The following is a 14,891-nucleotide window of genomic DNA, read 5'->3' as shown; positions in this document are numbered from 1 at the left end:
AGACTGTGTCCTTCACACGGCTGAGACACACGGCCGTGTCTCTGCTCGTGTGTTTACTACTGGGCATTCTGTTTTACCTAATTAGGGTCAGGGGACACACGGCCAAATCACATGCCCACGGGACAGACCCTGTGTTACACATAGTCTAGACACATGCCCGTGTGTCTACCCGCGTGGAAAGTTTTGAGGCTATTTTCCAAGCCTTTTGTCACCCTCAATAACACATGCACACGTACACATCTCAATGGCATCCTACATGGCATAAATGGGCACTTACACATTCATAAGCACGGCTCATGCATAACAACTTATTATCAATTTATACTTACTTAAGACTCCATATTTTATTTAGACCAAGCTTACCAAATCACATGCAATATGTAACATCAATTTACTTCCATTTTATACATTCATGCCTTAGTTGTTAATATGCCATTTACTCACAATTTCATTATCAAACATCCATGATCATATCCATAATTCATCCATGCCAAATGAATTTAACCATATCATGAGTGACCTTAACACATGAATGTATATAAATAGGATTACATCTCCATAATTAATATGAGCCATATCTCATGGCCATATACAAAATAAATCATCAAATCATTATAAGCCAACACATTTGGCTAAACAAATATGACATTTAACAAAAAGACCAAGTCCCTATACATGCCGTACTCAAAATGTTGAGACTAACTATACCCAAATGTCCAATTGATAGTGTGATCAAATCTCCAACGTCCATTGATCTTCGAGCTAGCTTGGTGATACTATAAGAAAATGAAAAAGAGAGGGGACTAAGCATAAAGCTTAGTAAGTTTGCATGTAAACAATTAACAACATTAAACATGCATTCTTATACACATAACATAATAATATTTATCACAATGTCATCAAGTATCATAGGTACATTTTAAGTCATATCATTTGCATAATATGTAATAAAACTCATGATCATAATTCATTCATTCACTTCTTAACAAAGTCTCATCGATTCATAATCTCAAAATTTATGATCCTTGTGTACATACCTGTACCCTTTCAACATGATCATACCTTATCATCTCTTCGACATAATCTTTGGATTACCCGTTGAACTACTTGGAATACTAAAAGATACCGGGGGGAAATCTCATACACCTAGTAAGATGCCAATGCCATATCCCAGATATGGTCTTACATGGGATAACATATTGATGCTGATAACCTAGCTATGGTCTTACACGATGTCTCATATCGATTCTATGTCCCAGACATGGTCTTACACGAAATCACATATCGATGCCAATGCCATATCCCAGATATGGTCTTACATGGGATCACTTATATAGATGCCAATGCCATGTCCCAGACATGGTCTTACATAAGATCACACATAACCCTAATGTCATGACATTTGTATCCTAACTATTCCTAAGGTTCAATCGGGATTTCAAAGCACTAAATCTTTGTCAGATTCTCATCGAGCCATCAATAACCAAATTCATAAAGACAAATATACATTTCATGCACTATCAAAACAATAGATACATAATAACATAATATTGAATTATTTTCACACGTACTTACCTCAGTACCAAAATATGGCTAACTATTCGATTTAGTCCACAATCTTGTTCTTTTCTCGGTTTAGGTCTGGACTCCGTTTTTCTTGATCTATAATAGAAAATTTCACTTATTTAATTATCACATTGTTCAAAACAGTCCATAAATCAATCTTTGGAAAAATTATAATTTTACCCTTAAACTTTCACATATTTACAAATTAGTCCCTAGGTTCGTTAAATGAAATGCACTCATTTTCTTTGTTACCCAAACCTAGCCGAACCTAACACATACTCATATCAACCCACATTTCTCATTAAAACATACATCTTACTACTCATTTTGCATCTTTTACAAATAGGTCCTTTTCATGCATTTCCATCAAAAATCACTTAGTAAAAGATGTTAAATACACATCAAACTTTCATAATCTACCATGAAACATCAAAATACATGCATGTCATACATGGGTCAAATTTCAAACATGAACCCTACTTCAAAATATGGCTAGAAATAGGTAAATCGAGTTACGATGGTTTCAAAAATGTAAAGAGCATTAAAAACAAGCTAGGATGCACTTACTATTTAGCTTGAAAGTTAAAGAAACCCTAGCTATGGAACCCTTAGAAATTTCGGCACACATGAAGAAGATTGACACCAATTTTTGACTTATTTTCTTTTTTTATTCTTTTATTAACCAAATGACAAAAATGTCTTTAATGCTTTTCTTTCAAATTTTTCCTATTTATGCTCATTTTTTTCCATAAAAATAGAAATTGAACAAATTGCTATTTAAGGACCTCTAAGTAATAATTCATGGCAATCTCGTGCTTAAAGCTTCTAGAACTCACATTTTGCAGCTTTTGCAATTTAGTTTTAAATGTCAAATTGGACACTTTATTAATAAATTTTTTCGTGAAATTTTCTCACAAGCATGAAATCATATCATAAACCTTATAATAATCATAAAATAATTATTTCTACTTCAGATTTGTGGTCTCAAAATTACTATTTTGACAAGACCCTAATTTGAGATGTTACAATTCAAGCCATCTTCGTTGCCGTAAGCTCAAGTCCTTCTAAGTCATCAAATACTTTAAACTCTTATGGTCGGTAAAGACGTGACATCTCTCACCATATAAGTGATGTCTCCAAATTTTCAAGGAAAACACAATGGCAACCAACTCTAAATCATGCGTCAAGTAGTTTTTTTCGTGCGGTTTCAACTGTCTCAAGGCATAAGCTATCACTTTGCCCTCTTGCATCAACACACCTCCTAATCTATTCAATGATGCATCACTATAAATTACAAAATCTTTCCCCGATTCAGGTTGTACTAAAACCGGTGCCTTAGTCAATAATGCTTTCAACTTCTCAAAACTTTTTTGACATTTCTCGGACCACTCGAACTTAACATCCTTTTGTAACAATCTCGTTATAGGGGTAGCAATCATAGAAAATCCTTTAACAAACCGTCTGTAATAACCGACTAGTCCCAAAAAACTTCTAACCTCAGATACATTCTTTGGTGGTTTCCATTCAACAGTAACAGAAATCTTACTCGGATCAATTCGAATACCATCACCTGAAACAATGTGTCTAAAAAATCTGACTTCTCGAAGCCAAAATTCACTTTACTAAACTTAACATACAACTGTTTTTCTCTCAAGGTCTACAAAACAGTTCTCAAATGCTCTGTATGCTCTGTCTTATCTCGAGAATATACCAAAATGTCATCAATAAACACAACCACAAACTTGTCCAAATACGGTCAAAAAATTCTATTCATTAAGTCCATAAAAATTGTAGGAGCATTTGTTAGTTCAAAAGGCATAACAAGAAATTCATAGTGCCCATACCTTATTCTAAAAGCAGTCTTCAGCACATTCAACTCTTTAACTCGCAACTGGTAGTATCCGGATCTCAAATCTATTTTTGAAAACACTATTGCCCCTTTCAGCTAATCAAACAAGCCATCAATTCTCGGCAAGGGATACCTGTTCTTTACAATCACTTTATTAAGCTGTCGATAATTGATGCAAAGTCTCATAGATTCGTCTTCTTCTTCTTTACAAATAATACCGATACACCCTAGGGAGAATAACTCGATCTCGCAAAACCCTTATCTGTTAGTTCTTGCAATTGAGTTTTCAACTTCTCCAATTAGGTCGGGGTCGTCCTATACGGAGCTATCGATATCGGTGTAGTCCTAGGGACCAAATCAATACTAAACTCAACTTCTCTAATCGGAGACAAACCTGACAATTCTTCCGGGAACACATCCGAATATTCACACACTACTGGCACTGATTCAATTTTCAATTCAGATTCTTTTGTATTCAACACATAGGCAAGATAGGCTTCACAACCTTTTCTTATACATTTCTAAGCAAACATTGAAGAAATCACAATTGACAATCTATTTAACTCATCTGATTCAACTTAAAGAATTTCACCATTTTCACAGCTCAATTCAATGACCTTCCGTCTACAATTTACTATAGCATAATGTATAGTCAACCAATCTATACCCAATATAACATCAAATTTATCAAACGGCAACATCAAGTCAGCTGAAAAACAGTGACCTTTAATCATCAAATGACATTTCTCACATACTTTATCAACTAATACATGCTTGCCTAAAGGGTTTGACATCTTAATTATAAATTCCGTAGACTCAACAGGCATATTCTTACTAATTACCACCTTCATGCATACATATGAATGGGTAGATCCCGAGTCAATCAAAGCAATAACAATAGTATCATAAAGAGAAAAAATACCGGTGATAACATCGGGAGAAGATGCGTCCTCATGAGCACGAATGGCATAAGCTCTAACCGGTGCTCTAGCGTCGAATCTCCCTGCTAAATCCTTTGTCACATTTTTGCTACTAGTTCCATTCCCGATATTTTTCGGGGGTCTCCCTCTATAAGAAGTATTACTTAGCCTTGTACTCTGAAACTTTTCTTTTTTAGTCATCTCAAAGCAATCTTTAATGAAATGGTCTTGGAAACCACACTTGAAACAAGCTCGGTCATTCATTTGGCACTTGCCGGGGTGACATCTACCATAATGTGGGCATCCAGATTTATTGGGTCGATTATCAACGCTCGCAATAAAAGTAGTCTAAGCTTTATAACCCGAACACTGATTTCCACGGTTTCTATTTGAAAACCCAACTGAAGCATGAGAACGGGAATGTATCTCTCTAGATTTTTTAAACTGAGATTGGAACGACTTACCCATCGGCCTCTTTCTTGCATCTCTAGCCTCAGACTCGGCTTTTCTCTTTTCCTTAGTCAGTTCCTCTGCTTTACAAACCTGTTCAACGAGCACAAAAAATTCTTTCAGCTCAAGAATACTCACTAACAATCTGATGTCTTCATTAAGCTCGTCTTTAAACCTTTTACACATAATAGCTTTGGAGGAGACACACTCTCTAGCATACTTGCTGAGCCGAACAAACTCTTTTTCATATTTAGCGACTAAATGCAACCCTATTTCAGCTCAAGAAATTCTTTACGCTTCTAATTGATGAATCGCTCACTGATATACTTCTTTCGGAACTCCTCCTGAAAGAATTTCCATGTAACCCTCTCTTTTGGAACCACATATACTAATGTTTTCCACCAGTGATATGTCGTGTCTTTCAATAAAGAGATAGCACATTTCAAACATTCATCTGGTGTACAATATAACTCATCAAATACTCTAATAGAATTCTCAAGCCAAAATTTTACTTTTTTGGGATCATTATCGGTATTTGCTCTAAATTCTTTAGCTCTTTTTTTTGATCTTATCAACCAGGGTTCTATTCAATCTCATAAAGTTCATACCTTGATGCACTATGGGGACAGGTTGAGGATTAAGAGGGGTAGAGCATGTTGTTGTTGAACGGCCAGGTATGTTCAAACGAACCCTAAGAACCACTCGTTCATCATCTGGAAGAAGGCTTCTCGAACCTCTTACCCTTAACTCACAGTTACGGGTCTACTCTCAATTGGCAGTGTCCCTTAGGCGAGAGCCGACGCATTACTTTCTACATCATCTGCTATAGCTCGATCGGGATCCATTATTATATGAAAACACATTTTAAAATTGTCAAGAGTCGTTACACTATCACGATTCATATATGGCATATATAGGTAGACTCGTACACGCTCTACGTTAGTCCGAGAATTGACTAAACCATAGCTCTAATACCACTAAATATAACACCCCTTACCCGAATCCGACGCCGAAACAGGGTATGAGGCATTACTGAATTTAAACTCAAACAAACATTCAAAACCGAGACATAAATTTTCATCCAAATTTAAAAATTTTTATTTATAATCATATCGTCCTTAAAACGAGCCTATAAGGTCCAAAACATGCATTGCAGACAGTTCGAGACTAAACTGAGAACTTTAGAAAATTCTTCAACACTTAGAAAATTTATCATCAAAACAGAGTCACACGCCCGTGTGGCTTGGAACACGCCCGTGTGGGTAGGCCGTGTGGTCACATACGCCCGTGTCCCTAACTCGTGTAACTCTTTATTTCTGACGTCATGCACCAAAGGAAACCACACGGCCAAGTTTCACGCCCGTGTGCCAGGCTATGTTGCGAATTCAATTTTTGAAATTTTTCATAAAATAGGTGCAGACTTCACACGACCTAGACACACACCCATGTCCCTAAGCCGTGTCCATCACACGACTGTGTCTCTGCCCGTGTGTCCAAAAATAAGGCTATTTACCTAGCCATTTCGCCACCCTTACACTAACCTATACAACACTAAGCAACACCAAACCAAGCATATACAAACAACCAAATCAACCACAAACAAGATATCAATACATCATTTACACATATCATTTACACATACTAACATCTATCATGAATAAACATCACATATTTTCAATTTCCATTTATGCCCATTTCATCTTCATGATAAGCATCATCATATAGACATACCAATGACCAACAAAATTAATATTAGTCAACTTCCAGAGACCATATACAAAATGAATCATTAACCATTACAATGCCAACACATTTGGCTAAACCAATATGATACGTAACAAAACGATCAAGTCCCTACACATGCCATACTCAAAATATTGAAACTAAGTATACCCAAAACAATTGTTTGATAGTGTAAATCAAGCTCCGACATTCCTCAATCCCCAAGCTAGCTTGGAGACACTATAAAGAATGGAAAAAAAAGGGAGTAAACTTTAAAGCTTAGTAAGTTTGCATGCAAATAATAAGCAACATAAATCATTCATTAATCATATGACTATTCAATATAAGTTAACATAAATATTATCATGTATCTTAGGCGTAACTTACTCATTAACATTCTTACCAGGGCTCATCTCATACCAAAGTTCATACTTATGGGTTTTACATACATACCTGTACCAACTCGTAACATACTCACATACTTTATCATCTTTGACTTACTCTTTAGATTTACCCATTCAACACTTGGAATACTATCAGACACACAGAAGATCTTACACATAAGTGCTACATATTTAGCCAATGCTATCTAATATCTCATAACACATGGGCTCACACACGAGTTAAATAAGGGCTTGCTCACACAAGTTGTCAGTCAAGACGTAACTACACAGGTTGCTTACACAAGCTGTAAGGTATCTATAACACATGCCAGACTATCCAGCCACCGGTAAGACGTACATGACCAGTACTTGAATTCACATAGATCACATAACACATAATTTCCTAGTGACATATCACTTGTATCCTAAACTATTCCTAAGGTTCAACCGGGATTTTCTCATTATCAAAACTTCGTTGAATATTTCCATAGAAAAAATTGTACAATTTATGCAATATTAAGCATTAAATACATAATATAACATTGCGTTATTTACACACAAACTTACCACAGTACACAATAGTAGGAAAATGGCCCTAATCGTTAATAGTCTTATTTTCCCCCGATTAAGGTCTAAACTTCATTTTTCTTGATCTATAATAGTAAATTTAACTTATTTAATTATCATATTACTCAATCCTATCCAAAAATTAACTTATAGAAAAATTACATTTTAGTCCTTAGGCTCATAAAATGAAATGTATTCATTTTCTTTGTTATCCACGCCTAGCCGAACCTAAGTCATGCTTATAATAGACCACATTTTTCATCAAATCACATTTCTACTACCCATTTTCACAACTTTTACAAATAAGTCATTTATACATTTTCACTAAAAATCACTTAGTAAAGTTGTTTATCACACCTTAAACATACAATATCTTCCATCAAATATCAAAATACATGCATTTCACACATGGGTAAATTTTTAAACATGAACTCTACTTCAAAATAATAGTAGAAATAGGTAAATCGGGTTACGAGGACTTCAAAAATGTAAAAAGTATTAAAAATGAGGCTAAGATGTACTTACAATCAAGCTTGAAAGTTGAAGAAACCTTAGCTATGGCCTCTTTGTAAAATTCGGCTAAGGTGAAGAAGATGGACACCAATTTTGACTTTATTTTCCCTTTTTATTCTTTTATTTACCTAATGACCAAAATACCCTTAATGCATAATTTTAAAATTTTACCTATTCATATCCATTTTTGTCCACTAACTTATCCAATGGTCTAATTACCAATTAAGGACCTCTAATTTAAAATCTCATAGCAATTGGACACATTTAACAAGTAAAACTCAACTTTTGTACCCTTTTACGATTTAGCCCTTTTAACTAAATTGAGTGCCCAAACGTCAAAATTTTCGAACGAGATTTTCACAGAATAGTTCTATAAAACTATAGACCATAAAAATATAATAATATATTTTTTTCTACGTCAAATTTGTGGTCCTGAAACCACTTTTCTGACTAGCCCCAAAATTAAACTGTTACAACCAAGGCACTGGGATCAGATAGTTTTCTAGCGTTATCTTTTCAGAAATTCTAGCATATCATTGGATGAGACGTTAGCACGTATTGTTTAGGTGTGCTTAATTAAGGTATGTCGATGGAACCAATTAATGTTACAAATATTGTTTTGATTCCAAAGATACTTCACCCTATTGATTTTAAGTATTTTCGGCCTATTAGCCTTTGTACTGTTATGTTTAAAATTATTTCTAAGGCTATTGCTAATCGGCTCCAAAAAGTTTTGCATCTTTTCATAGATAAAGCACAAAGGACGTTTGTACCGAGTTGTTTGGTTACAGACAATGCCATGCTTGCCTATGAAATTCTACATACTTTTAAAAATAAGAGGATGAGACATAATGGTTATTTGGCTCTCAGATTGGATAGGAGTAAGACATATGATTGTGTAGAGTGGAGTTTTTTTGCGATCTATTATGATGAAGCTTCGTTTTGAGGTTAAAATGATTAATCTGATCATGTGATGCATATCTACCACGTCTTACAAGGTTGTTATGAATGGGGAAGAGGGAGAGATTTTCTATCCATCGAGAAGACTGCGTCAAGAGGACCGATTGAGCCCTTACTTATTTCTATTTTGTAATGAAGGCTTGTCAGCCCTTATGCATTTGGCAAATGAGGATGGCTTACTAAAAGGGGCTAAGATTAGTCGTAGCAGCCTACAAATTACTCATTTGATGTTTGCTAATAACTACCTTCTATTTGGTGAGGCAAGTGTTAAGAGTGCAAGTGTGCTTAAAGATATTCTCAAGGAGCATGAAAGTTGTACAAGGCAATGCATTAATTTTAACAAGTCCATCAGTTTTTACAATGCAAATGCGAGTGAGCGAGATAGACTTTCAATGGAGAGCATATTCGGGGTTCGAAGTTCTAATAATCTTGAGAACTACTCGGGGCTTCCAAGTATGGTGGGTAAGGTAAAACAATGAGCTTTTCAAATACTTAAGGATCGAATGAAGCAAAAATTTGATAGTTGGAGTGCAATATTTCTTTTGCAGGGAGGAAAAGGAGTTTTTATTAAAACTGCGCTGCAATCAATACCGACGTACTCTATGTCCTATTTTCTTCTACTAAAATCGCTTTGCTTGGAAATGAAAAATCTTATGGGAAGTTTTGGTGGCAGAAAAGCTATGGCAAATGGGGACTTCATTGGTGTGATTGGGGTTTGATGTGCAAATTAAAGGAGAATGTGGTCTTGGTTTTAGGAGTCTTACCAAGTTTAATTTAGCGTTGTTAGCGAAGCAAGGTTGGCGTTTAATTCTTTAGCTAAATTCCTTGTTAGCTAGAACGTTAAAATCTAAATATTATCCATCCATAGATTTTATTAATTCATTCAAGTTTAGGTAATTTACCTTCTTATACTTAGCAAAGCGTGTGGGCTGCAAATGGGCTCTTTCATGAAGGTCTTTGCTAGAGAGTCGGTACGGGGACTTCCATCTCAATCTTGAATGATGCATGGATGCCCAAGGTTGATAACTACGAAATCTTGGATGGTGTGAAAAATCCAAATGCAAGCCTTGTTGTAGATTTGATTGATTTTAATTCTACGAGTTGGAAAATGAGAGCGATTCATAATACCTTTAATGAGAGGGATGCTGCAAACATTCTCAAAATTCCCTTATCACAGTTTAATTCTCGAAATAGTAGACCGATAGAGATGCCCGAAAGATGGGTACATAAAAGTAAACTTTGATGATGAATTTCGAAAGCAGGAAGAAATATCATGTTCTGGAATATTATTAAGAAATTCAAGAAGAAGAGCTATAGCATCAAAAATCACCTTGACTGAGAGGATTCTTTCGCCTTTTGCGGCGGAAACAGTGGCTTGTGTGTTGGCATTGAGGATGTGCTTAGATTTAAATTTACAAAAGCCGGAGGTTGAAAGGAGATTCCCTAACAGTGATAAAGAAAGCAACCAAAGATGGAACAGATTCCTCTAAAATATCGGCCTATATTGAATATGTGAAGAGGTTAAGTAAGGTTTTTCAAAGTTGTACCTTTATGCATGTGAACAGATCGGCCAATGAAGTGGGGCACCAGTTAGCCAGCGGAGGTCTTTGGCAAAAACAATAGGTGTTTTTGAGGTATGGGATCCCAAAGGTTGCGGCAATACTGGTTGAGAGAAACCGTAGCTTACTGGAAGCTCCAGATTGAAACGTGCTCGAAGATGAAGGAATGGGAAGTAGCAAAAGTTTTGTCCATTGCATTCTTAAAGAAGATGAACAGTTTCCCCTAATTTTGTTGCTTCAATCGAAATGGTGTTGGAAAATCCTAGAATCTTTAATTTTTTATGCTTTGTGAAGCGTCTCTAGAAAGATTAGCTGAGCTTATTGTTTCAAAATTTGGGAATCCATTGGCCTGTTTGTTGGCGTGAATGTGTTAATAATTTGGATAACCCAAAGGACTTGTCTTGTGTTTGCTTTTATAAATCCAATATATATTTTGAAAAAAAAATAAAAAGGACATTTAAAGGTTAATTGAGCCCTAAGAAGTCCAAAGCCAACGAAGTAGTGAGTGACACCTTGGAAAAGACCCACGGTGCTTTTCAATGCCCCAAGATCATCTCTCTCTCTTTTCCCTTTCCACCACTTTCTATTGTTCTTATCCAATTTCTCACTGGATGAGCTGTTCTTAACTTCCATCACTTTGATCTTCAATCAACAAGACTAAAAAAATTAATGGTTGAAATCGGTAATAAATTTTTATAAATTTTATTTAATTAATATAGAAATAAGTTGAATATATATTACATATTTTAACCTGTTGGATCCAATTGTGATAACATTGGCTTTTCTTTGAGGATTAGTATGATTTTGAGAAAAAATATCTTAAAATACAAAGAATTTTAAACTAATGGAAAGCAAACAAATCTCATATGAGGAAACTTCCAAAATCAAACTTAGACATCCAGTTGTCCTTATCCACTTATCTCCAATCTCCATCTCTTTGTCAGTCTCCTAATCATTAAGGAAAGCTTTAGACGCGTTTTCCCTCTTCGTCCTATCTAATATCTATATATATATATATCCACTCTCAATCTACACTTGAAATACTTTGAAAACAATCTTTTCCTTTGTAGTTTGGGATATTTATAAGGTTGTGACTGATGCAGGGGATGAAAGAGCAGTCATCCAAGTGTGAATCTCTCAAGGATTCTTCTTCTTGGTGTTCCTCTAAGCAAGCAAGGCGTCATCTCAATGCAGTTAACTCCGAGGGTTTCAAGGCTGCCAACATCGATAGGTTGAAATAGGCCGAAGAGTCTCTCAGAACTGTCATGTACTTGAGTTGCTGGGGTCTTAACTAACCAAAATCTTTACCCTCAGGTTGTTAAAATTCTTACATGTACATAGCTTGTTTATAAGGAAATATAAATATATGCAGTGTGAGGATTTTAGAGCCCTACTGTCAATCTTTCTCCCCTGACAAGTAATGTAATCAGTTCATGATTTCTATCTCTAATTTCGATTTTTAGGGGTTAAATTAGCACTAATGAACCCGACATTTGACCTAATTAAAAATGTTTCTGAAGATTAGTATTACACCTCATGCCTGACGTAGCATGCTTATCCTTTCTCTTGCAATAATGTTGACATGACTTAACAAAAAATTAATCCACTCACATGGTAAGAACTTCTTACTTAGTTTGAATTCTAAACGAGGGAAATGAAGGAATGCATTTTGTTGTGGGAAATGTAGCGATCCATTCTCTTATAAAAAGCTTATGGATTATGTTCATTTTACCTCAATATAATTTTAGTTTAGCAATATTTTTTAAAAGAGTTTTTAAAAAATATTTGGAAAATATTTTTGAAAATTTTAATTTAAGATTTAAATATTTAGTATTACTGTCAAAAAGAATTTTTAAGAAATAAAATATCTATTTTAGACATGGTGTTATAAAGTAATAAATTTACATTTAAATAATGTTCAAATTAATTAATATTATGATATTTTAGTAAGAATATAAAAAATAATTTATTATAACTTGTTAATATTTTAATATATGAAATATAAATTTTAAATATTTTTAAAAAAATTTAATCTTAATTATTCATAAAATTTAATTTGAATATATAAACTATATTTTAAATAATAAAATATAACCAATAAAAAATTAAAATATAATATTATATATATAATAAATTTTAATAGGAAAATAATTATATACAAAATACAAACATTATATAAAATATATTATAAAGGTTAAAACTGTCATTTGATCTAAAAGCACTTTTGTCAATAGCAAAAGTTTAAAAGAAAATTGCTTTTGCTTTTAAATTCAAAAATACTTTTAAAAACACTTTTGACTCTACAAATTATTTGTTTAGCATTGCTTCTTGTTTGAAAAGTGCTTTTGTCCCCAAAAACACTTTTAAAAAGTAATGTTAAACAAATCCTTAGTTTTACACTAACAACTCAATTTAATTTGCTCAAGGTTTGATTGTTTGTTTTGTATCCAATTTTAGATAAGAAATTTCTTTCTTATTTGTCTCCGTTTGAATGAAATTTTTTATTTTGTATAATTTGAAATTTAATTTCTATATTTTAAAAGTTAAAAATTTTATCTTTTTATTTTTTTTCAATTTAAAATTTTTACTCTAATCATTATTGTTATTAATAATTTTTGTAAATATTTGTTAATTTATCATATTTAATTTTTGTCCATCATATCAGAGACTATTTGAAATTTTGAGTTACTGAATTTTTTAAATAAAGAAAAAATAAGACTTCATTTTAAACAAAGTCTCATTCAAGCCTAATTTTAACTTGGTCAATGGTAACTTACTCTCTCTTTTCCTCTCTGGCCTAATTGCTTAAGATTTAAGAGGACCAGACGAAGCCAATAATTCAATTTCCGCGCTATTCTCACTAATTATTTCTGTTATTACATTCTTAATTAACTTTCAACCACAAATATAATTATTTTAATCAATCCTTCTAATTTAAACAAAACCGTTTATAAGTAGAGCCAAAATTGCTATTTTAAAATCAAAGTTATAATGAATTTTCTTCCGTAATTAAAAAAAAAAACTAGAAATGGTATTGTTGACATTTCTCTTTCCTGTTGAATAAATAGAACACAAAAAAGGGCGTCAATCTTTTAATTAATTAATTGTAAGTACACCAAAATTACTTGGATTTTTTAATCACTAAAAAATATATTAAACAACCATTGAAAAAAGCTTAATTATCCATTAAATTTTGAACCTTTTTTTTTTAATGATCTTTTGAGTTGCAGGAAATGAAAATCCTTAAAGGTCCTCCTTTATCTTACACAACATGTACATGGCATGCTTATCCATTATCTTACAAAAAGCTAATGAACTGTGGTCATTTGACAAGTTGAAGCCCAACTCACTTTTGGCCCGTTTTTAATATCCCATAACCCATGTTTGTAAAGACTACACCAACAAGCCGATTTAATTTGCCTGTATTCTCCTCATCTCCATCTCCACCACATAAACTCCATAACGATCCAAATTCAACCTAATTCTCTTCTAGTGATCTTCTTTTGATCGAAACAGAAAGTATGATTTTACACTTACCTTGTACAACTCTTTATCAAACACCATTACTATCCAATCCTAGATATCCTCAAAAACTAGCTAAAACCCAAACCAGTTTTTCACCAGCAAACAAATTGTCCATTGCAAGAAAGCTTGTAATAAGAGGATGCAGCAATAGCCAAGGTGGTGAAGGAGAAAAGAAGACAGAAAGAAGAAGTTTCCTATCTCTAGAAGAGGCTGGTTTGGTTGAAATATCTGGTTTAAGCTCTCATGAAAAGTTCCTATGTCGATTAACGGTAAACCTCTCCTTAATATTCCATGGAAATGTGAAATCTAATATCTGAATGCTATTTAAGACTAAAATTAAGAAAATTGGGGGTATGGTTGCAGATATCATCATTGAATCTACTTAGAGTGATATCAGAACAGGAAGGATGTTCAATTGAAGAGATGAATGCTGGAAGAGTATGTGATTGGTTTGTGAAAGATAAACTGAAAAGAGAACAAAACATAGATTCTGCAGTTCTTCAATGGGATGAATCTGAATTTCCTTTTTAGATGGATTTAGATTATATAATTCTTATATAACTTTTTTAGCTTAACTGTGAATTTTCATTCAAATTAAAGTTTTTGGGTCATATCATAGTGGATCAAATTATTGTATGTTCTTTTAGTACCATTTGAATTTGAACTGGTATTGTTGAATTAAATTAACTTTGCTCATCAAATATATATTAATAGAGATTTTGTGTGTAAAACAAGTTCTATGATATTAATTTAATTAAATTTTATTTAAATTTATTCATATTTATAAATAATTAACCTGATTGTTATATATTATTTTATTTTTAATTTTATATAATTTTTTTATTAAAATTTTAAACATAAGAAATTCACATGTTTT

General features: G+C 33.3%; 2 protein-coding genes across 10 annotated transcripts; one reads left to right on the top strand and one right to left on the bottom strand.

Moving 5' to 3' along the window:
• Positions 1 to 495: 495 nt before the first annotated feature.
• Positions 496 to 10,949, bottom strand: LOC107961746 (uncharacterized). Of its 9 annotated transcripts, none has more exons than XR_005928428.1 (6): positions 10,478 to 10,949; positions 9,833 to 10,373; positions 5,394 to 5,605; positions 4,338 to 4,878; positions 1,576 to 1,662; positions 496 to 776 (listed from the first exon to the last, which is right to left on the bottom strand). XR_005928428.1 is itself a non-coding variant. In XM_016897846.2 (4 exons), the coding sequence occupies exons 1-4, from the start codon at positions 10,685 to 10,687 to the stop codon at positions 650 to 652; spliced, it is 537 nt and encodes a 178-aa protein (XP_016753335.1). In that variant the 5' UTR covers positions 10,688 to 10,916; the 3' UTR covers positions 496 to 649. The 9 variants fall into 9 exon arrangements, 2 of the variants coding, with proteins under 2 accessions (XP_016753335.1, XP_016753336.1); XR_005928431.1 differs by having other exon boundaries at positions 10,261 to 10,373; positions 10,478 to 10,941; XR_005928429.1 differs by lacking the exons at positions 1,576 to 1,662; positions 5,394 to 5,605 and having other exon boundaries at positions 9,833 to 10,024; positions 10,261 to 10,373; positions 10,478 to 10,944.
• A 2,670-nt stretch (positions 10,950 to 13,619) lies between these two features.
• LOC107961748 (uncharacterized) lies at positions 13,620 to 14,691 on the top strand. Its single transcript, XM_016897849.2, has 2 exons — positions 13,620 to 14,283; positions 14,378 to 14,691. Exons 1-2 carry the CDS (start codon positions 14,011 to 14,013, stop codon positions 14,543 to 14,545), a joined length of 441 nt encoding a protein of 146 aa, XP_016753338.2. The 5' UTR covers positions 13,620 to 14,010; the 3' UTR covers positions 14,546 to 14,691.
• The last annotated feature ends 200 nt before the right edge of the window (positions 14,692 to 14,891 follow it).

Source organism: Gossypium hirsutum, chromosome A06 (genome assembly GCF_007990345.1).
Source record: "Gossypium hirsutum isolate 1008001.06 chromosome A06, Gossypium_hirsutum_v2.1, whole genome shotgun sequence".
Taxonomy (NCBI): domain Eukaryota; kingdom Viridiplantae; phylum Streptophyta; class Magnoliopsida; order Malvales; family Malvaceae; genus Gossypium; species Gossypium hirsutum.
The sequence above is the reverse complement of the archived record's forward strand: the minus strand, read 5'-3'. Positions and strand labels throughout refer to the sequence as shown.

Coding starts and splice junctions, on each gene's coding strand:
- LOC107961746 (XM_016897846.2), bottom strand. CDS start 10,687: ATGCAATGGACAAAACTTTTGCTACTTCCCATTCCTTCATCTTCGAGC. Junction 10,374..10,477: donor ATCTGTTCACATGCATAAAG/GTACAACTTTGA, acceptor TATCACTGTTAG/GGAATCTCCTTTCAACCTCC. Junction 777..1,575: donor AGCCATATTTTGGTACTGAG/GTAAGTACGTGT, acceptor ATTTTCTTATAG/TATCACCAAGCTAGCTCGAA.
- LOC107961748 (XM_016897849.2), top strand. CDS start 14,011: ATGATTTTACACTTACCTTGTACAACTCTTTATCAAACACCATTACTA. Junction 14,284..14,377: donor AGTTCCTATGTCGATTAACG/GTAAACCTCTCC, acceptor GTATGGTTGCAG/ATATCATCATTGAATCTACT.